Source organism: Typopeltis vanoorti, chromosome 9, assembly GCF_054136105.1.
Source record: "Typopeltis vanoorti isolate ZY-2024b chromosome 9, IOZ_Tvanoo_1.0, whole genome shotgun sequence".
NCBI classification, from domain to species: domain Eukaryota; kingdom Metazoa; phylum Arthropoda; class Arachnida; order Uropygi; family Thelyphonidae; genus Typopeltis; species Typopeltis vanoorti.
The window spans coordinates 45,598,175-45,622,776 of NC_143557.1; the positions used below are offsets into that span (position 1 = coordinate 45,598,175).

The 24,602-nt window shown below is 34.8% G+C and overlaps 1 protein-coding gene across 3 annotated transcripts in view; it reads right to left on the bottom strand.

Moving 5' to 3' along the window:
• Nucleotides 1-24,602, bottom strand: part of LOC150103013 (DNA-dependent protein kinase catalytic subunit-like) — an 847,149-nt gene that overhangs the window by 158,589 nt on the left and 663,958 nt on the right. For all 3 annotated transcript variants that reach the window (XM_090397444.1, XM_090397443.1, XM_090397442.1), the window contains 4 exons: nucleotides 19,946-20,110; nucleotides 18,512-18,580; nucleotides 13,050-13,191; nucleotides 2,379-2,446 (listed from right to left, as the gene is read on the bottom strand). In XM_090397444.1, the coding sequence (XP_090253570.1) occupies nucleotides 2,379-2,446; nucleotides 13,050-13,191; nucleotides 18,512-18,580; nucleotides 19,946-20,110 (444 nt within the window). The remainder of the gene's footprint in view (nucleotides 1-2,378; nucleotides 2,447-13,049; nucleotides 13,192-18,511; nucleotides 18,581-19,945; nucleotides 20,111-24,602) is intronic.

Genomic DNA, 24,602 nt, shown 5'->3' on the forward strand with positions numbered 1-24,602 from the left:
ATACAAAGACACGTGCACACCACGTGTCTTTGTATTAAGTTCCCAAGAAGATGGCAACGTGACATTTGCCGAAATATCGGGAAGTATATATTAAAGTGTATTTAATTTATATTTCTAGTGTATGCTGTCAATTCCTTAATTATTAGTTATTACCCCCAAGACAGAAAAAAATAAATAGCATGTACCTGCAATTGATTGAGCAAAAATCTATTATAATAAGTATTATAAAGAGGAAATATGCCTTTTATCATCATATAATAATTAAAAAAGCTAGATATTTTTACACATTATTTTTATTATTAACAGCTTACAAACATATTTATAACAATATTTAATGTAAACAATGGCCTTGCATTTCTTTCATAATTTCTTGAAATTCTGGTTTGATGGCTTCTAATACTGCGATACGAAGGTCTGGTTCCAAGTTTAATTTATTTCGATATTTGGTTTTAATACCTGTCATTGCAGAAAATGATACCTCACATAAATAAGTAGAACCAAATGGTAGGAGTGCATCATTTGCTGTGTTTACTAAATTGCTATACTCTGACTGCAGTCCCATCCACCAATTGTGGAGAGATTTCTATTGAAATTCGTTTTTCAAAGTTGTGTTGTATCTAATGTCAATTAATTTGTTATAATATTAATTCACTATTTCTAGTGTAAACATAAAAGTAAGCACAAAAAGGCGTTAAAATTGCACAAAAACAATATATAGTAAAAAATCATTAAACTTACTACTAATAGTCAAATTATTAATACAACTGTGGTGTCATCTGTAGACAGCAGGATAACTAAGCAGTTTTCCTTCTCTAGTTGGGCTAGTCAACATTAGGATGCTCTACAAACAATGGCAATGAAGTAAGAGATTTACTCTCTAGTTTTAAAAAAAATATGACAGCTTTGCCACGGACGATTATGTGTGCAAAGTTGCCCAATGTGTGCTGCTCGCAAATTTAAGTTTACAGGATCTTTATAATGTCATTGTCTATATTAGATATATGTTTAATTGATGAATGAAAGTAATATTCTTTATCTTTAATTAATTACTTAATTTTTTTCCTATCAATATAAAACTTTTTTTTGATGTACCCCCACATCTCGACTCGTGTACCCCACTTTGGAGACCACTGGTGTAATTGACTGGTTTAAGAATGACGGAGGCAACAGACTGAGAGAAATGGAGAAGAGCTGCTCATCTGCTGCAACCCTCTTTTTAGAGGATGCTACCAGATGACGATGACGATATTTGGAGTAATGCCCCAAGAGCAATTAGGCTGATTACATATTCATCTCTCACCAATTTACTTTACCTACTCTCACATGTGCACCGTTTCTGCTACTTGCATCTTCTACAAATACTTCCATGGTTAAAGTTCATCTGAATGGTATTGGTAATTCCTACACCTCTTGCTAAATCCATTGACACATGCGGCAAACTCTCCAGCACTCCACAGTTCCAACTCCAAACCCACAGAATAAATTTCTGTTCTTTCTCATTTATTCCCTCTACTGCTGCCCTCTGGAACAGTCTCCCATCTTATGCATTTCCCAATGAATACAATCTAAAGCTCTTTAACAAAATGTGAACATGCTCCTTCTTGTCCAGCTATGATACTAATGTACCATAAGTTTCACAACTTTTTGTGCATGGAATTACCATAATTTACTATGAACACAGTTTAAATTTTTATGGGTTACAAAGTTTGATAAACAGGAGAAAAAAAATGCTTGGAAAAAATACTTTAGAGGTTTTATGATGAGCAAAGCATTTATTTTTTAACATATGGCAGAGATAACAGAGGTTCATCACTGTGTGCAGTTTTTTTATTTTTCACCTGCTAAGTGTGACCATGTGAAGCAGATTGTCTATGTTCCGGAATGGTTAGTGTACTGTTAGTGACTGAATTCAAGGAAAAGTGTGAAATCATTGTGTGACTAAGCATGAGGCCTCCAATGATGACTCTTAGAGACTCTGATGTGAGAGGAAATTATTATTATATTAGTAAGAGCCCAAATATGAAATCAGGAGAGATATAAAAGATGTAACGACTGATCTGTTTTGCATCACCAAATTCTTCAATAAATCATGATATTCACAGAATATCACCATATAAAATGACTTATACTGCCATCATGTGGTAGTGAGATTATTCACTATATTAGGTTTGGACTAATATAGTGCATCATTTAGTACTTGATTTAACTATTTTAAGGTTGCATAAAGGAAAATAAATGACTGAAAGAAGGATGGATAAATCTAAAACATTATTCATATTTCATTTTAGAAGAAATGGTTAAAAGGATAAATTCCTAAAATCTAAGAATCAACTTTATCTCCTCCTAATTAGTACAACAAATATTAATTTTAACAGTACCTTCTGATCAAAACTAGCTATTTTGATATGATGTTCAGGCAATGGTTTGCTCTTTCCTGTATATTGTCCTAAAAAAAAAAAAAGAAAAGAAAAAAGCTATTGAACTGCAAACAAATATGAATATATATTAAAAATAGTTGGTTGGTTTGAGGTTTAGTGGTCATTCCAACAGTTACAGAAGCACACAAGGTAAAAAATAAATAACATATTATGTTATTTACTTATCTATTTGACAATTAGATAACTAAAGAAGAGACAAATTTTAAAAATCCAAAACTGCAGAATGGTCATACAATATATTAAGAATCAGATGTATTTGTATAAATCACTTTTTTGAAGAAAGTTAAAAACATCATACAGTTTATCTGAGTCTGGCAAGATCTGCCTGTGTACATATGGCTCAGCCAGATTATTAAATATTGTATTCTTTTCTTCAGTGAAGGTGCTAACACTCCACTAGATAATGACATGTGGTATTGTGTGTGTTACGATGTTCACCCTCAAGTAGATTAATCTGCCTCAGTAGATAAGAAAGTTGAAGATGACTGTGACCTATGCAAAGCCTAGCAAGAACAAGTGTGTCTCTTCTGTTTCTTGTTGTTTAAGAGATACTTGTGCCACGAGAAGCTTTTTTAAATTAACATGAAAAGTACAGGTAATACTGCCCATATATTTCAGCCTGAATATACAGGCCATCATGAATGGCAACAATAGTTAATTACAATGTAGAACACAATCAGCTAAAAAATCAGCTGATTTATTTTTGTAGAACACAAATGATAAATTAATTTGAAAAGAGCAGCATGATGTTATACATAAAACGATGCAATGGTATAACTGAAAGAATATTGCAATATTAATTATTCATTAGCATCACAGTGCTCTTACATTTTCACTTTTTACACTTACACTTTTTTACATTTACAGTTACTTTCTAATTAATCCACTGCTCCATTAATTAATTACACCTATTAATTACTTTTTAATTAATGCATTGTTCATATTCCCCATTGTAATTAACTATTGTTGCTACTGATGATGGCCTGTAATATTCAGGCTGAAATATATGGCCTTAAATAAACAGTATTACTTATTCCTTGTGTTTTTTGCATTAATTTAAAGAAATCTTCAGTTTCCTGTGTATAATTTCATGCAATTTATTTATCAGTGCTTTGCTACTGATCTGTTTACCTTGGTTATATTCACTGTTTACAGCCTGTATACAGGACAAACAAACATTACATGGAAACAGCACAATGACACTAAGCAACTGTATCTGAAGTTTCATTTCACTTGATTCCAATGCATCTAGGAATTCAGCACAACTGAACATAAAAATTAAGGGTGTTCATTTGATACAATAATTGTAGATCAGGATAGAGCACTGGAGATGGATTGTATGCACATAAGAGAAGAGGTAGCCATACTGCATTCAAGTAAAGCCTGATTTAAGACAATGCAGTCAGAAATAAGAGTGGCACATTAAACAGAAGACTTAGATGTTGAACTATCAGCATAGATAGATAATAAATCAGAGTACTCTAAGTGCAATAAACAACTGAAGATAGGCACTAAGGAAGTGACTTCCTTAGTGCCTGACGGACAGCAAACCTCCCATGGGGATGGCTATGATGTTCAGTGCAGTCAGTGTTGTATATATTCATGTTGAGCACTTTATAATCTCTTTGAGACATACCAAATGTGCAAGTGTATTTCATACTGAACTTAACACTTACTGGTTTATGTAGCATGGTTAGGCAATTGTATAGTTAAGTACTGACTGCCTTTATCGAAGACTGCAAACGGGCTCATTTGATTCCACATAGAGGCTCTGAATAAGCAATGTGAAAACTGCAGTAGTAGCTATTTGTATTCCGCTATGGAGGATAGGATCAACCAATAAAAGGTACTCTCCATAGCAGAAGCATACACATTATAATTTTATTATTCTCCTGACTCCCTGCAATCACAAGACTCATTGTGGGAGGCTTACACTAATGAACACAAAGGCCATCATACTACTCCTTAAAATTGTCTGCAGTCTGCATGTTCACCATCCTCTCAGGGTGGTAACATGCAAACTGCAGATCAATGCAGATCAGACTGCAGAACATGCAGATCAATGCATTCCACGATCCCACCATCCTCCATGCAAAAAACTAACTTTTACCATTTTACTCATCACCTCCTTTTGCAACTTCCAGGGATGGCCTCTTGTCCTCGTTCTACCATCATCTCTTCAGTTTTAATACAATAATAATCCTTCAACAGCTTAAATGTCTCGAATGTATCCCCTCAGTCTAGCTTCATAATCAACATTGTACAGTCCTCAGATCATTTTTGTTATCCATTTCTGCACCATCTTCCAGGTTACTTCATTCCCTTCAAATCCTGGTGACAGATCTGATCTCTTAGTTGCAATTCTCTGAGTTGTCTTCACAACTTTGCAATATGATCTTAGAACTTTAAATCTCTATCCACAATCACCCCAAGATCTTGCATTGTCCAGTTCTTCAAGTATAACTCCACCAAGTGAGTATGGTGTATCCCATCTGTGGATCGCAAATTTTAAAACCTTACATTAAGTTGAATTAAACTGACATCCTCATGCCTTTCCTCACCCTTTTAGCTTATTCAAATCCTCTTGAAGAACCAAAACATCAGCACTATTACTAATAACCCTCCTTCATTGACATAAAGATTAAACAACAATGGCCTCCCAGGACTGAACCCTACAGAACTCCACTTGTAAGCTTCCTACTCCCTGATAATTGCTCCTCCATATACAACTCTCTACCTATCAGAGAGTCAATCGCCAGTCAGATCAACAAATCTGATATCCACACTCATATGATGCAACTTAAAAATCAACTTGTCATGTGACACTCTGTCAAATGAATTGGGAAAAAAAAAAAAAAATGGCAGTGTATGCCTTGCCTTAATCAACTGCTCTCATTACTCTATTGTAAAAGGTAATCAGATTACTAAAACAAGAACACCCTTTAACAAATCCATGCTGGCCTGCATAAATAATATTACTCTCATCTGCCCAATTCTGTATATGAGTTCTTATCAATTTCAATTTCTCCAAAATATTAACAACTGCAGAAGAATAATAAATTTAGTTTAATCCTTTATCCCAGTGAGAGCAAACAAAGTTTGCACCAGAAAATATCTTCAGGACTGAATATAGTGATCTACTATCTTACCTGGGTAAGTAGTACAACACCAGGGCAACTTGTAGCAAAGGTGGAGCAAGCTACACTCCTAACCCAGTATCTCCCATAATGCAAAACACATCTCCTTGTGGATATGTATATTGTTATGCATTAAGGGATTACCCAGACTAGTTTTGACCTTTATTGAGGTCTCTTCAGTGGGAGCCAGGCCCAGAGTTGGAGATACCAGGCAGAAGCAGTAGCAAGGTCATCTTTATGTATAGAAGTTGCCAAAAGGTTTACCACCTTTTTTTTATTAAATTACTCTGGATTTAGAGAAAGATGTTGAAAGGTTATTTTTCACTAGGTTAGACTATAATAAATTTAGTTTAATCCTTTATCCCAGTGAGAGCAAACAAAGTTTGCGCCTGAAAATATCTTCAGGACTGAATATAGTGTTGTACTATCTTACCTGGGTAAGTAGTGCAACACCAGGGCAACTCATAGCAAAGGTGGAGCAAGCTACCAACACTCCTAACCCAGTATCTCCCATAATGCAAAACCACTGAAGAGACCTCAATAAAGGTCGAAACTAGTCTGGGTAGTGGCCAATCCCTTAATGCATAACAGTATACATATCCACAAGGAGATGTGTTTTGCATTATGGGAGATACTGGGATAGAAGTGTTGGTAGCTTGCTCCACCTTTGCTACGAGTTGCCCTGGTGTTGCACTACTTAACCCAGGTAAGATAGTACAACACTATATTCAGTCCTGAAGATATTTTCAGGTGCAAACTTTGTTTGCTCTCACTGGGATAAAGGATTAAACTAAATTTATTATAGTCTAACCTAGTGAAAAATAAACTTTCAACTGCAGAAGAAATACAAACAGGCTTATAGTTTGATTGATACCTCCATTCTACTACCACCCTTATACAATGGTACTATCTTACCATCCTTTCACTCTCCAGCAGGAACCTGACCCATTGCCAGACTTTCATTAAAAAACTGAGATTTGAATGGAGATATTCAGTTGTTTGAAGATGATGCAAAGTTGGGATGAACCATAAAGAGTAGTGAAAATGTTGTGGCCTTGCAAGAAGACTTGAATAAATTGAGTGATTGGGCAAGCAAATGGGGATATGAGTTCAATGTTGCAAAATGTAAGGTTTTAAAATTTGGAAAACAAAGATGGGATGCAGAACTTATGCTTAGTGAGAATATATTGTTGGAAGTAGAGGAAATAAGAGATCTGGGGGTGATAGTGGATAAGGATCTAAAATTTAGGGGACACATCACCAAAATTGTGAAGACAACACAAAGACTTCTGGGAATGATGCGGAGGACACTGACGTGTAGAAGTAGGGAGATTCTTGTTCCATTGTATAAGGCTTTGATTAGGCCACACATGGACTATTGTGCCCAGATTTGGTCACCTGGTTTTCAGAAGGATGAAGAGATGTTAGAAAGGGTCCAAAGGCGACTGACTAAGGTAGTTTCTGAACTATGGAATGTCGAGTATGAGGAAAGATTGAAAAGATGTAATTTGCAGAGTCTAGTGGAGAGAAGGAAGAGGGGAGATATGATAGAGACCTACAAGTTGGTAAGGGGTTGTTATAGGATCAATGGTGGAGAAGTTCTACAGAGAATAGTGGGAGATCAGGGGAGAACCAGAGGTCATCCCTGGAAACTGTATAAAGAGGGTGTGAGTAGGGGAGTGAGAGGCAGGTTTTTTTCGTGCAGAGTTGTGAGTGATTGGAATGCCTTGCCTGAGAGTGTGGTGTCTGCAAGGAGTTTGAATGTGTTTAAGACGCGGTATGATGAGATGTGTGATAAAAGGACCTCCTAGATGAGTCTTTGACTCCATGAGGTCTTGTTTAATAATAATAATAATAATAATAATAAACCAAGTTAACGACACAGTCGGTTTCATAGCGCATTCCCTTAAAACACATGCTGAAATTCCATCTAGTCACTTCCCCTGCTTTACTGACATTTAGTGTACTGAGTATTTGGAATACACCCTCTTCATTACTTCTAACACTTCACTCCTCATTATCCTTCTAAGAATAAAGCCTGTAGTACCAGGATGGAACACTCTAGTAAAGTGATCATTAAATAGTTAAACTGTGCCATCTGCTTTCTATCTCCACCAAGCAAGATAATCTGTCCACTATCATTTTTTTCCTCCTATTCACCATATAGCAAAAAAATTCTCCTTTTATTCCTTTTGTCATCCATTTGACTCCGAATTGCTTTATCTTCTTCACTCAAGGTATACAATTTATCATTGCTGTCAACAATTTTTTAAAGCATCTTCCATGCACTAACATACCCCTCTTCCTTTAAATTCTTTCATCCATTGTACTGCAGCAAGCTGGTTTCTAAGCCTATCATCTATCATAGTCACCTACCTCATAATTCCACATAACTTCCTTTTGTGTTGATACTTCCCTATGCCTATTCATCCTGTAACCCTCACCAACAGGGTACAAGTATGTTATATTATCACAATATAATCAGCATATCAGTCACAACAGACATGCGACACATGATCAAGCTTTCAGGAAACAAATGAATGACAAAGGTAAAGAAAGAAACACTGTTCAGAAGCCTATTCTGTAAAGAACATTCAATGTTCTCTTGCACTTTTCTCTTAGGTAGTGAATGAGTATAAGAATGTAAACTTTTTGTCAAAAATTATTCCTAAGAACTTGGATTGGAGAAGAGCTAAAGGAATAATAGATTATCCAATTCATAAATAATTTTCCCCTTTTAACCAGCCAAAACCTAAGAGGACGGTCTGAAAAGTTCTCAGCCTAACAATGAAAAAACAAATTTATAATTTCAAAATTATTTTTATTTTTCAACATAATCTCCCTTAAGACTAATACATTTATTCCAGCAATGCTCCAGCCCCATTATCCAGTCATTGTAGCGGTTCTCAGTAAGATCTGCAAAATACCCCTCTACAGCTGCAATCACCTTTTGATTCGAAGAAAAACACTGAGCAGCGAGGAAGAGTTTCAGTTTTGGGAAGAAACAGAAGTAAGAGGGAGCCAAATCTGGGGAACAGGGTGGATGTTGCAACAATTCATAGTGCAGATCCCTTAATTTTTCCACTGCCAAAACACCTTAGTGGGCAGGTGCATTGTCTTGATGAAAGATGATTTTTTCTTCTGCAAACCGGATCTTTTCTCACAAATTTTTTCGTCTAGCCTGGTTAAAAGATCAGAATAATATTCCCCGGTTATTGTTTTACCCTTTTCAAGTTAATTAATAAACAAAATGCATTTAGCATCCCAAAACACCAGTGCCATGACCTTTCCTGCTGATGGAACTGGCTTTGTCTTCTTTGGTGCTGAACAACTGGCTTCTGTCCACTGTTTTGACTGCTGTTTGGATTCTGGTGTGTAATGGTGAATACAAGTCTCATCCATAGTAATAAATCAACACACAAAATCAGTTTCATTCTTGTTAAAACGCTCCAAGCACTGTTCAGAGATTTTCATGCAAGTGCGTTTTTGATCTGCTGTGAGCAAGCATGGCACCCATCTTGAGCAAAGCTTTTCATTTGCAATTCTTCATGCAAAATATATCTTACATGTTCTTTTGAAATGCCTATAGTCTCAGCAGTTTCAAGCACTTTGACTCGCCGATCATCCAATACCATATTCTGCAGCTGATCAATGATTTCTAGTGTTGTTACACTTTTTTGGACATCCTTCTTTTAGATCATCTTCAAGGCTGGTACAGCCACATTTAAATTCAGTAGTCCATTTCTGTAATTATCGAAAATGAAGGAGAAAGCCCATAAACTTTTATAAACTTCGAATGAATTTCTTTTGCCGTTAAACCTTCTTTTACAAAGAATTTTATAACTGCACGATACTCAATTTTATCCATTTCAAGGGATACACACAACACTTTTGCTTCAGACAGCTGTATAAAACAAACTTGATAGAATGACTTGCAATTTCACATAGATGCTTATGACAGATGTACCAACTTAGAAAAAAAAAATCTTGCCGATATTGTTGCCACCTATGGTCAAGGCAGAGAACTTTTCAGACCACCCTCATATTACTAAGAGCCTATGAACGTATATGATCAATTGCTTGTGGAATTTGTCTTTTGAACCACAATGGGCCAGTAATGTACAACATATAGCCTGTCAACTCTGTTTTCTTGAGGAGTGGCCTATTTTCATCAAAGAGAGTCTGATGACCCCAGCAAGCATTTCTTCTGTAAAAGGAGAAAATACCAACTAAACCCACTAAGTGGTAGATGACCTTCATTATCTGCAGTGAAACACCATGTAGCAACATCGTATTAGAAGTTGAAGTGGTGCTTACCAGTTCAGGTCCACAGTTGTGATTTTTCTTTCACCTATGTTGTTGCCATAATTTTCCTGACAAGTAGGTTCTCATTGAGAGGATTCATATTAGGAGTTGTTTCAGGAGCAAAACTGTAATAAGTCAGATGACTAATGCACTTATAAGAGAATCAATCATGATCATAAAGTTCAGGTATACTGAAGTTATTGGATGGTAGAATAGACGAAAATCAATGCAAGCCTGTATATCTTCTTAATTGACACCTCATCATAAGAGGATTTCTCAACAGGTGACTCACATTCTAATATGAGATTTCTGCTCAGTTTTTTTCCTTTGTTATCTCTTTTTCATTCTACCAACTTTGGCAGGCTCAGCAGTAGGTTGGATGGTCTCCCTCAAAATTGACACCTTTAAGTTTCTTCGCTGAGCAAAATTAACTATCATGCTCTTTACTAGCACATCAGGTAGATGACAGAGCCATAATAGGTAGTTTGGATATGCCCATATTTCTGACATTTAAACCATCTTAGTTAATTAGGGATGTACAGCTTAAAAGTATACAGGTGAGATATCCTGCTTTTCAAGATATAATAGGTTTGGGTATGATGATATGATGTTGTCAAAAGTAAGGATGATAATCAAAATCAGGTGACCATCACATAAGGATATGGTTTATACCAGTTACTTCTTGATCTTTAAACTGTGAACCTCAAGAAGCTCTGAACACATCTCCTGTAACACCAAGAAGACCTCATTTTGATATCCTGCCTGTAGAATAGTTAAGTGCTTTATGGGTGTTAATGTAATTAGTATCTTCAACTCCACTGATGCTGTTTGCAGTAGTTTTTATAAGTTCAGTATTGCTGATATGATGTTTACAAGAATATCACAAGAAGATAGTTTTTTTAAACTGCTTTGGGAAATCCTTGAATAATGAAGGGCAATATTTTCACCATTTGCATGGATAAGGAAAAACAATGATATATTAATGCGTGCCAAGTGTCTTTTGTTTTTTATTTTTTGTTATTAACGATGTATCTATGGGAACTACACTGCACTGAGACTTTGTAAGGTCTCAGTGCAGTATAGTTCCTTCCATCCTGAAGTTACAGTATAGAAACTTCAGGATGGAAGGATTTCCTATCAAAGAAATTGTTTGGTTCAGTACCAGAAATCCTTATCCAGTAGAGTCACACATGGATGCCCACCATCCAGCAAGCAATAAATGGACTCAGAAGTGGAATACCAGAGTTATCCCTAACACTAACCCAACCACAGTTACATCATATGCTAATCCAGCACTTCAGCTAGTGCTAGATCAGTCAAGATCAGTCTGCTAGTGCATTTGCAGGCAAATGCACTAGCAGACTGATCTTGACCATGCCATCCAGGATCACCCATACTGCCAAAGCAGGGGAAAAAGCTCTAAGACTACCAAACACAGTAGCAGGGTGTTAGATCCCTGTGATTGCAGCTTGAAAGATAGGAGAGTAAAAAAAGATTCAAGAGAAGTGGAATGAAAAATACTGAGAGAAAAATACAGAAAAAGAATGAAAGGAGCCAGTTCCATTACTGGAAGGTTCCCTTTTACCACAAAAAAGAAGTTCCTTGCTTCTTCTCTAGAACAGGGTTACTGGATTGTGGTAAAACATAAAGTAAAGAAATATTAAAAATAAAATTAGCTTAAAAAGAGGGGGAAAAAAACCTCTCCCTCAAATTAGCAATATGTATTGTAATATTGTAGCAAGTATTTATGCTATTTCCAGCTGGTTTATCATGTCTTCCAAATTAATATTTTTTATTCTTGATTTTGATACGGCTAATAAAATTTTACTGTTTTTATTTATATTTTTGAAATTAATTTACAAAATGAATTTGATTTAGCTACCATCCACAAAAAAGTCAAAAACAAATAAATTTAATTTTTTATTTAGTTTACACTGAAATGATACAATACTACATAAGAAATTACTGTACAATGTGAAAAGAAAAATTCTGTTTGGTCTTCCTTTTTTGTAGTTTTAAATGCAAAAAAAACTGTGTGAAGTAATTTCCATAGCATTACTCACAGCAGCTATATTTTGAGATGATGGTTTTATGCAGCCAGTTATTGTAAACATTTTTCCAATCTACTTTCTCCACTAAAGCACAATGATCTCTTTTCACATGTATTGCTACAGCAACATAGGAAATACACATTGCTTTTGTGCTTAGTATATTAAGTTGAAAATATATGAATTTTGTATTTGAGTAGATTTTACTTTATGGATATAAGAGCGAGTTATGAAATGAAACAATTGATACTGAATACCATAGATACTAGAGCTGAGAGAAATTTGGAGAGAAGGGACATGGCATTGTTATCCTTCAGGAATATGTGATTAAAGCTAATCTCATGTGGTATGGTCACTACAGACTTGGAGAGGAAAGTGTAGCAAAATAGGTGTGCTATGCCAGGAAAAGACTGAGGCAAACAACAATTCAGGTGGATTGATGCAGTTAGAAGTGCTTTAGAAGAATGAAATATAAGGTATTGTCAGGATACAATACTTGTATTCTGACAGGTAACAGACTAATTTGGAGTAAAATAGTCAACAGGAATTTAACAGTAATGTAAACGATGTATTACTGTCACAGTATTTTGCATATCCTTAGACAGAAGGTATCAGAAATATCATGATGATAGCAAAGGAAGGGAAAATGTGATAAAGGGATAAAAGCTAATATATATTTGAAATTCAATAGCTACATTAAGAACTATAGATTGATGCAGTGATGAGAAGGTAACTTGATCAATGTATAAGGACTTGGTCAGACTGCAGGAGGACTATTGTACATGAATTTTCTCACATAGTTTTTGCAGTGGTGAAGATGGCTTTTGTGCTCTTCCTCACCCTATGTAATGGAGACAAGGAGGAAAGAACCCCAAAAGGCCTATTTTACAACATCCAAAAGATGGGGGGCAGGGAGATTTCTTAGGTGGACAGTGGTTGAATTTAATGTTAGAAAGATGAATGTGAAAACTGTGAGTTTTAAGTATCACCATCACACACACTATCCTTTTACTCCATGCATGCCTGATAATAGCAATATTCTATGAAATACATTATACACTTCAAAACTTAAAAAAAAGCAAATTAACGCTTAATGGACATACTGATATTATACAACTCACCAGGAATTTCAACAGTCTGAGGATAATTAAGTGCTTGAAAACTACTCAACCATTTTGAGTAGTTAATTAAGGTGTCTGATTTTTGCTTTTGTGCTTTATCTTTCATTTCCTTAAATAAACTGTTCCAATGACTATAAAATTGCTGACAAAAAAAAGCATCACTTTATCAATATATATTTTTTTAATTTAAGGAAAAAACAAATAATAATAAACAAATACTAATGTTAAAAAAATTACATCAGTTTCAATTATCTGACTGCATTAGGAAGTTAATTTTAAGACATGCAGGGTGGTTATAACCAACCTACAAATCAGTTATAAGTGGAGATATGGTTAACTAAATGTAAAGTTATATAGTAACATGCAGACTTACTAGCCATTTAATAGGTACATACATGGTACACATAATACAATTTTTATGTAATGGTTTTGCACATGTAAGAAAAATAAAACTGAATTTATTAAATACTCCTATATATTTATCTCAATATGTCATGTGCATCATTCAGAGAGATGGCAGAAGAACTGGCTACAACATTTAAATTATGAACATAAAACGGGACATAATCCACGTGTCTCAGTTACAGCTGTAAATAGGAACAAACATTATTAAAGTTCCATGAAAATAGATATAGTAATGTAATTAAAAAAAATATATATATAAACAACTAATAGCAATTACCTGCCAAAATTTGAGATGGGCATACAGTCTGTTTAATTAATATTAGGATGGTGATACAGAGCTTCATACAATTCAAGAAAATTCAAAAAAGTTCCATGCAGTGGTGTCGCATGCCAATTTAGGTTGGGTATGCTGTAGTGTGGCTTATGCAACCCACACTACAAAATTCATGTCAATCTGACCTATGATGGCATTTTTATTGATGTATGAAAGTTTTAAGAGTGCATAGTGTATCTATGCTCATCTTAATTGGTCTAATGAAATTAATTGTAGGATAAATTTGAATACTTTAATTTATCAATTAACACAATTTTAAATATTTAAAGCATAAAGTCAAACAAACAATAGCTATGCTTCACGTGCACCTTTTATGTGAGATGCAAAAAGCATTTACACTTCGTGGTGAGATTAGATTGGCAAATACTAAAGTTAGGCATGAATAATTTGAATTTTGATATGATTTTTAAATACAGCCATATAATATGCACAGAAATTGGAAAAAGTATCACTTGGGAAATTATTATTTTTCCACGATAAACCAAAGAAAGGCTGAAATAATGCATTTTACTTACTTATTATACACAGGTTCCAATCTCATTCAACTATAATCATACAATCCGTGAAAGCTCTAGCAGAAAACGGGACATTTGGTACATTACATTGTCAACACTGTTTCCCATTGTAAATATGGGCAAAAAAAAGTTATAAATTATTTTTTAGAAATTATAAATATACGGTAACCCTCGTATAACGCGGTACTTATACAACACGGTTTCGATATAACGCAACGCTGTCTACAAATTGTAGTAACCCTTTTCATCTTTTCATATATTTTTCACTGTGCGACTTAAAAATCAAATTTTATCTTTGTTAAATTTGTGTCTACCTGTATTGTGCAAGAGGAAGTCAGCAAGTTTGAGTACCTGGGATCCATTATTAATGTGAAGAATTGCTGTTCAGAAGATGTTAGAAAAAGGTTAGGAATGGATAAAACAACAGTCAGAGACCCGTCTAAAATCTGGAAGGATGGATCTATCTCCATGGGAACAAAGTTGAGGATTTTAGATTCAGTTGTTTTTCCAACAGCGACTTATGGATGCAAGACTTGGAACCTAAAGAAGTTAGATAAGAAACAGATATCTGCTTTTGAGATGTGGTGTTACAGAAGGCTGTTGAGGATATCATATACTGAAAGGCATACAAATGAATGGGTGTTAGAAAAGATTAGTAGAACTTTAAGGCTCCTTAAGGATATTGACAGAAGAAAGTTAAAATATTTTGGACACATAGAAAGGATGGAAGGGAGACTTCTCAGAACAGTAATAGAAGGTAAAGTTCCTGGAAAAAGAGGCAGGGGTAGACCATCAATGAGATGGATGGATGGATGGCACGTGTGGAGTGACTGATCTTCAGAGAATTGAGGCCCAGAAAAGCAAACAACAGGACTACATGGCGAGGCCTGGTGTGGAACATCATCGAGCATCGGAGTGACCATACGGCATCTGTAGATGCCCAGTGAACATAGAGAGAGTGTATTGCGCAAGTAGTTATAAGTAGCAAATTTATATCAGGAGAAATACCCTTCACAGCATGCATGTCTGTCTTCATTTTCTGCCAGGAAAGCGCATTAAAAATCATAAGTGTGTTAATCTCAAGCTGAGTACTTTATTTTCTACAAGTTACATACAATATGTAATACTTTTTTATGTAAAAAATTTACTTTTATAGTAATGGCCACTTAGAGGGCTTTTGCAATATGGTTGAAAATGAAATTAGTAAATTAATTGATGGGAAAATAGATTTAAATGAGGAGGAACTGGTACAATTAATAGATGACGTCAAAATGAGGAAAGTTCTGCTGAAGATTCTGATTGTGATGAATCCGTTAAAGAATTCAGTTTAAAGAAATTAACAGAAATTATTTTACGGATAATGATCCCTTAATGGAGCGCTTCGAAAAATTCACAAGATAATTGGATATTTGTTTAGCTCTATACCATGAACTTAATAAAAAAAATTGCAGCATAGTGGTAAGTAAGGTTTTATTACCAACTTCTTGATAATTAAACCAGCCAAGGTATGCAATGAGAATTATATAAATGATGAGTCTTTGACTCCATGGGGTCTTGGGTAATAATAATAATGTCCAAGAGAATTCAGTGATGACGACGTCTGGCCACTTGTAAATAAAGAACATCTACGAAATGTTAGTTTTGAAGACAGTGATGATGATGATTAAAGTATGCTTTATTTTATTTTGCCTAAAACATTTGTGCATTATGTGCAATACAATTTTTAATGTCTTGGGTATGTATGTATGTATATATATATATATATATATATATTTTAAAAAAAAAAAATACGATTTCGGAACCTAACCCTACTATGTGATAATGCGGTTATCACATAGTAGGGCTAGGTTCCGAATTCTCGCATAACGAACAATTCCAAAGGTTCTCGCATAATACGATTTATATAACGCGGCATTTCTATGGAACCTAACATCTGCATTATATGACGGTTATTAAAAACTTGTCTATATTGGTGTCATAAACATATCAGTTCACACTTCATACATGTAAAACAGATGAAACTCGGAAAACAGAAACAGCAACTCATGACAAAGACAAATGTTCAACTGGATTGCTTCACACAATAATCAATCACAGCCAGTAATGATGGCTGGATGCTATTGTCTCGACACACTTCCTGCTTTGCTTTCTGGACCATTTAAAACAATTGGAACACTAAGAATTTGACATGCTGCACTATCTGTACATCTGTTTAAAGTGCTCAAAGGTGTCTGTATTTGAACTGCACACCAGGGCCATTAACATGAATGTGATACAATGTTTGCACATTGAAAAGTGTCCTCTTCATTAAGCATTAGTATATTGTGTTTAATTTCAGGAATCACATGAAGCCAGGAAACAAATAAGGGAGTCTTTAACAGGAATAAATGAAAAAATATAATATCAATGATATTGCTATTTCATGGGTGTGCACTGCACACCCGAAATATTCGCTCCTGGTTCCATGTTTGGCTTCCTACGGCAGAATTTCCAGACTATGTAAAAAACGAATTCAAATACAAAAAAGTAAAAAATAAATAAAAATAGGGGAAAAAAAATCTCTAACCTGCTCATGATACTAATGGCTTACAACTTTTCATGAGTGGGAATTGCATTAAAAAAAATTACATGGCTTCCTTGGTTAACTGACCTAAATCCTGTGTATTTTTATTTGTGGGGCCATTTGAAATCACTGGTGTACTCTACTCCAGTGGGGATGTTGTGAAATGCCGGAACATGTATGTACCGCAATCAGACACCAGCTAGGAAACAGATGGAAGGGTGGCTGAAAATGTAACTTGGAACACTTGCTGTGAGGAAAGTTTACCATACAGTGCTTCTTTTACCAATTAGGTTTTATGCATAATCTGTCAACTGAGGTTTAGGATTACTAGGTTTCTAGACCCATATTTATTTATTATATAATTGCATGCAGAACATGCCATTACATAAAACTGTAATCTGCTAGTAGTCTAAAATCTGCATGCTACATGCAGCACCTATATTTTCAATGAATATTTTATACTAATTTATTTGCATTTTGAAAACTTTCAGATTTAGTAGCATTTATGTTAGCATTTCAGATTTTAGTGACAAAGCATATTTTATAATATGCATAACAAAGCACAATTTTATTTTTTCTAAATATCCATAACTAGAACCACCATATAGTTCAAGCCTTCTAAAAACAGCAATGAGGAAATTATTAAATCAATATAGTGTTATCTTTGCAGAATAATACCAACAGATATGCAGAAGAGAGAAAAGAAAGGAGATAAACTGAACATTATAAGAAAGACCTAAAGGGAGTCAGGGACTCATCAATGGAGGCCACATACTACACGCACCAGCTATCATACTTTTTCTTGATTTAATTCACACTGCTTGCACTCACAACATCCAATGGCAATCCATTCCAATCACGCAACACTCTATGAGAGAAAAATTTAGCTCTCACCAAGACTACTCAATTTAGGACTCTAGGCCTGATTTTGGTTGCCTTTCTTCAGTCTCATTTGCCCATTGTTAGTGCCTGCATGCACATATCATTGTTCTTTTGTGATCCCCGATGATGGCAATATAACACTGTCAAAATATAGAAAAGTATTCATTCAAAAAGATTTTATAATTAATATTTTAGTATACATTGTTTTTTCCTAACAAATATTAGTTATGAGTAACCAATGTATAAGCCTATCTAACAGAATACGGACTGAGGGAATGTAGTTTGCAAAGCCTTGTGAGTAGGAGGAAAAGAGGGGATATGATTGAGACATTTAAGTTGGTAAAGGGTTGTTACTGGATTAATGTGGAAGAAATTTTTCCTAGAATGGGAGAAGGGAGTACAACAATGAGACATCCCTGGAAGCTGTATAAGAAAGTGTGAGCAGGGGCATAAGGAGCTGATTCTTTGCTTGGAGCATGGCTGGCTGGTAGAATATGCCTGAAATTGTGGTGAATGCAGATACATTGAATGAGTTTAAAGTAGGTTGGTGGGCTTTGTTAATAATAATGTGTGCCTTCTGAAATGAGTCCGTTGACTCCATGGAGGTCTGTTGTTAATAATATTTCTTCCCACAGAACTCTTATAAAGAACAATCTTTTACATGACATAAATCATTTCTAAGATGGATATCATTTTACTATCGGGAAAAAGAAAAATCAGGGAAATAATGTAGTTATAGAGTTAAATGATATAGTCCACTTACTTGTGACGGCATCTTAAATATTTTGCTACCATTTTCTCCAAAGATATTTTGAACCTTTAATTTGAAATCCTGAAATGAGAGCACACATAACTATAATATAATGAACGCAGTTATTTAACCTAAATTTAATTATTTAACTATTTAACCAAAACTTTACCGGATACTGACTCTAGTACTATGCTAAGAAAACAAAAGATTCCTCTGCCCAACACTATAGTTAAAATTTCCCATGATGATCAATCACCTTGCATTTTCCAAACTTATTTGCCTGTATATTTCCTATTCATCACCCTCCATATTCCCTGACCTAGTAACATTTCACTAAATATCTTGTCCTGCCCACCTAAAGCTATCACCATACACTCTCGAAACATTATTGCGACTTCCTTTCTTATGCTCTACTCTGATAGGACAGAACTCATCATGTATCATAAGCGATAATACACCATCCCATTTTTCCTTTGTATTCTGACAAAATATGCTAAACTTCCTGCTTCCATTCCTATGAGGACATCATCTTCTCTCAATCCCACATTTTACTGATTCCAATTTTGAGAGGGTGAGCCTATAAATGATACCAATCATTCCCTTTATTCCTGAATCTCTCAACATTTCTATAGAGAAGCATGAGTGCATTATTGCTATTCCTATATCTATTGTTATCCACCTTCCTCTTCCTCTCTCAAATGACTATCCCCAAAAGAGGGCACTCCTACTTGTCATCCCCTGTGACAACTAGGTTCTCTGCTCTAACATCATATCAAGAGGAATGATAAAACTCTTCTACTGACAAAGATAACTTATGAGGTAGTCCTGAAGGTGATTAACAGTTTATGCAACTTTCATCATTTTTGGTAGGTAGTAGCACTGCTCTATTTGAGATCATATTCAAAGAATCTAATCATTCATTTTTTATTTGTATTTTTACTTAAGGATTCTAGTAACATGTCAGCACTATTTGGAATTCAATGGTTCCCCCAACACCACCACCAGAGCCTCTTTACACATTTCATGCTTTATGTGCACAATACTTCAAAACATTTCAAGATTCTTACGTTACCTTTAGATTTTATTCCTTTGGAAAATATGATTTTGAAGATCTAGTTGAAAACTCAGAATACTGCAGGTATTCTGAGTTTTCAACTAGATGTTGAGGAAAACAAATGACTGAAATAATGCTTTCATATTAGTGGAGCCATTAATCAAAAAAAATAATAAATAAATAAAAATTAATAAAGGCAAATACAATTTGTGCATGAATTATTTGAAGAATGTTATTTAAGCAGAACGTGTTGATACCTTCTGAAACTTCATTACAGGTTTTTGAGCATAAACATTAAGATTGCTCACTTGGTATAAAACAATTAGTATCCTTTTGCGAATATAGCAAGATAAAGCCAAAATCTTTATTTTTCAGTAATTAAGAAAACTTACTTTAGCAAATGCTTCTTGCTGCTTGCCAATTCCAACTCTACTATTCACTTGTCTCCTGTTTAATGGTTTTACAAATAGTTCATTCCACATCTCACCATAAGTTTGGGAAATTTCCTTAGGTTCACACTTTTTCTTTTTCATTTCCTGAAGTTTCTCAAAATAATCCTAAGTTATAAAAATGAAAAACAAATTCTCAGTCTTTGCTCAAAGAAAGTTTATCAGAAAAAAATGCTAATAGAATATTATTTAATCCTATTATTTAAATTATAGATATTAAAGAATGTATTTATCTTAAAAAAACTATTAAAGATGAATAATAATTGCCCTTTCTAAATTACCATTATGATATGGGATCTCCCCTAAGTGATGGTAGAAATTCGAGTCTAGCTGAATGAAAACTATGAAATAATAATAATAACAATTCACTTTTTACTAATACTCTTGAAGAGTGAGTCTATCTTAATATTGGAAATCTGATAAACCATATTAGTTCTATTTTCATACCCCATTACTATCTTCCTACAAACCACCATAAATATCCTTTCAAATTGTTGTTCATTCACAAAATAAACTGTCTCGGTAGTGACACTATCACTGCATGCATTTTTATGTTTTATGTTGCAGAAATCAGTCTCTCATTTTTATTTTACAGATTTCAATCAAATCTTTAGAATTCAATACTTGAGAAAAAGGAGTTAATGACTGATGGAGTAATGAATAATTGAAGATTGCTAGAAGATTTATATGGGAACCCAAGCAACCATATATTCACACAGTAGTTCAAATTTGGTCTTATTCAAGGTTCTGTAAAGTGACTGATTAACTTTTTTCTTACACTTGGTAACTATGTTATAAATTATATATACCAAATTATATTAAATAATAATATTATAATATAATATAATAAAGTATATATAAGCAAAGGTTTCATCCTTTATCCAAGTGTGAGCAAACAAAATTTGCATGTTTAGTCACTTCACGAGTGGGCTACTTGTATATAGAACCTAATGACTTCACATCAATTGCCTTAGTATTCCAAATTGCCCTCTGTAGCACAACTAGAAGAATGATGGTATGTTGTGCCCTTCAATTGGAAAAGGTCTAAGTTTGATTCTTATCATCATGAGAGGAATCTTTATATGGATTTTTCAATTGAAGGTGAGTTAGCCGATCTCATACAGAGGTAGCAGGTTTGTTCTCCCAGAAACTCGGGTTTTCATCCTGCATACAGACAAATCGGCCTTGAGAACCCATGCAATTTACATCCAAAAAATACTAGTGGTGGTGGGCAGTAGATGCCGTTGAGGTGATGATGGTAGTGGCAGTTCGCTGTGGTTGGTGGAGACAAAGGGTTATAGAGTAGATTCCCTCTCTTAATAAGTGTTTGGATTCCTTGGAGGTATTAAGTAATAATAATTCAATGCACATATCCTTATGGAAATGTATAATGCAATGCATTATGGGAAGCCATTACCCAGACCAGTTTCAACCTTTACTGAGGTCTCATCAGTGGGAACCAGATCCAGAAGTGATACCAAGGCTGAAGTAATGCAGAAGTCACATTTCCATACACAAGTAACCAAAAAGTGTCACACCTTATTACTAAATTACTCTGGATTAGAGATAAGTGGGATCATCTTCTCTTACTATACAACAAAATACTTAAAGTGGAAGAGTTTTCAGTTGCTTGATATAAGTCATTTGTCATTGCTATCCCAAAACCAGTAAAGGAATCAATATTAGCAAACACTTACTGACTTATTGCTCTGACCAGCTGTCTAAATCTGCATTATTCTCCAGTGGAGAAATAATGCAGATTTTTCTGGTATTTAGAAAGCTATGAACTTTTCTCTAACACGCAATGTCATTTTCATAGACATCCTTCAAAACTGGACCAGTTGGTCCATTTAGAAAACAAATAAGATGTTATAGGTATTATTTCTGGGAAAATTCCCATATTACTCTTCTTAAGTAAATATTAATTTTATGGCTATTTAGCCTTTTTTTTTTTTGCTAAACAGTAATTTGTTTAGCAAAAATAGGCTAAACAAGCACAAAATTAACATATAAGATGTGTTCTTGAAATGAGAATATCTTGTTTCAGTGTTCTTTGACAGAAAAAAAAATATTTCTGATACTGCCTGGAGGTACAGAATATTAAATTATATAACCTCAGTTTCTGAGGGCAATTTCCTGTTTTTATGAAAAGCTTTCTCTCCAGACAAATCTTCCAAGCCCAGATGGGAAGCATTTTATCTTGGCTATTTTGCCAAGAAGAAATGTTATTATTATTAACATTAAACTTCCAGGGAGTCACAGACTCATCATGGCAGGTACACACTATCCCACACACACAAAGCTTATCAGAACATGGCTTAAACTCATTCAGTGTGTCTGCATTCACAACACACTCAGGCAATGGATTATACTTACTTTCCACTCTCCATGCAAAGAAACTGCTCCCTACTCCTTTGCTTTGAGTGCATCATGCACTTGTTCGATCAGAGCTTGATCGCAGGTCCCTAGTACACAGTTCTGCGAAAGAGAGAGCATACTTTGATGGTCGAATCCTATCCATCATCAGGATATACGAATAGTTACTGGTTCTTTTCACAAATTCCCATTCAAAATCTTTTATTTTGAAGCAAATGAATAAAGTTTGTTTCTGAACATCCTATATAGGATTTTTTCACTATGTTGGGAAGCTCAATATTACTTATGTCAGACTACCACAAGGCTCTTTGTTAAGCATCTTAAAGAGATCATAGTCTAAAAATCTGTCTGCAAATGGGTTGACTGTTATACCTCCAACTGATGAGAGTGATCAAGCACCAATTGGGTGCATGCGAGAGCTTTTATGCATTTTGCTTAAAGTGTTATTTATCCATTTAATTCCAATGTGTTTTAGTCTTCTAAATGTGATGATGTAGTCAAATCCAGCTTCTTTCAGACACTCTTTAACCAGTTTTCCTGCACTGCTAATTCCTCTACTATGGAGCAGTTTCTCATCTTTTCAGATTATTTTAATCACCTGCTTTATAGTCCCACATATGCCCCTGCTTAGTCAGAGCTCTACTTCCAAGCAGTGTCAGAACATTTTTTTTCCCTGTCAGAAAACACTAAAACAAGATATTCTAATTTCAGGAACACATCATCTTATTTGTGTTTCTAAATGGATTGAATGAGCCAGTGTTGAAGGATGTGTATGAAAATGACACCGTGTGTTAGAGAGAAGTTCAATGCTTTCTAAATACCATAGAAATCTGCATTAATAAATCTGTATTATTTCTCCAGTATCTTACATAGACAGCTAGTCCAAGGAATAAGTTACTAAGTGTTTGCTTATGGTGATTCCTTTACTGGTGTTTTGGGATGACAATGGCAAATGGAAACACTTCTGCTTTAAGAATTTTGTTGTATAGAAACAGAAGGAGATCCTTCTCTTAACTTCAGATGTTAGAGTAAAAGTTTTTTTTAGTTCCCCTTAACGATTTGCTTACTATATGGCTCTGGCCCATTTGTTGAAAAGTTCAGGTGCTCTTTCTTTTGCTGTTATTTCAACAATAAAAATGCAGCATGATATGTTCCTGAGATTCTAGCAAAACTTTCTAAAAAAAGTCTGCAACAGCTATGGGATCAGCAACAATACATTCATGAAGTTCAAAGGCAAACAAATGGTGTATTCTGTATCTGTCTTTCATTTTCCAAATTTTATCTCATATAGTATTTGCAATGGTTGCATCTCTGGAGAGAGAGATGGCTGGGGTGCTATGTGATAAGAGGATGTTGATCAATCTAAAAGGCAAAATCTATAGGACAGTAGCAAAACCAGCTATGACATATGCTATGGAAACTGTGGCCCTGTGGAAAAATAACATCAGCAGGATGGAGATAGTGGAGATGAGAATGCTTAGGTGGATATGCAGTGTGACCAGAAAGGATCAACTGAGAAATGACTATGTGAGGGGAACGGTGAAAGTTATGAACTTAGGAGCGAAGATATAGGAAGCAAGGTTAGATGGTTTGGTCATGTGATGAGGAAGGAGGATGAATATGTGGGAAGAAAGGTCATGCAGATAGATGTGCAAGGGAGGAGGAAGTGTGAGTGGCCAAAGATGAGATGGAGGGAGCTGGTGGAGGAGGACTTGAGGATGAAGAACTTGGATGTGGATACAGCCCAAAACAGGAGGATGTGGAGGTGACTTACCAAAAACACCGACCCTATTTAAGTGGGAAAAGCTGCAGAAGAAGAGTATTTGCAATGGTTGTTTAATTAAACAATGATGTAAACTGGATACAAGATTATTTTTGACTCTGATCTCTAATGTAACATGTTTTGGCCAGACCACATTTAATAGCTATTCAATTTGATGTGGTAAAAATATCAATGAAATATACTGAACGCTTTTCCCACCTGGTTATACTATAAATTAAAGATGCCAAGAAATTATATTCTTAGTTTAATTCTTTATCCAAGTGTAAGCAAACAAAGTTTGCCTGTGAAGTAACTTCATGACTAGGAAACTCGTATATAGAGACTAATGACTTCACATCACTTCCCTTAGTATTTCATAATGCAAAGAACATATCCTTACAGACTTGTATAATGCTATGCATTATGGGAAGGGTCACACCCAGACCAGTCTCGACCTTTACT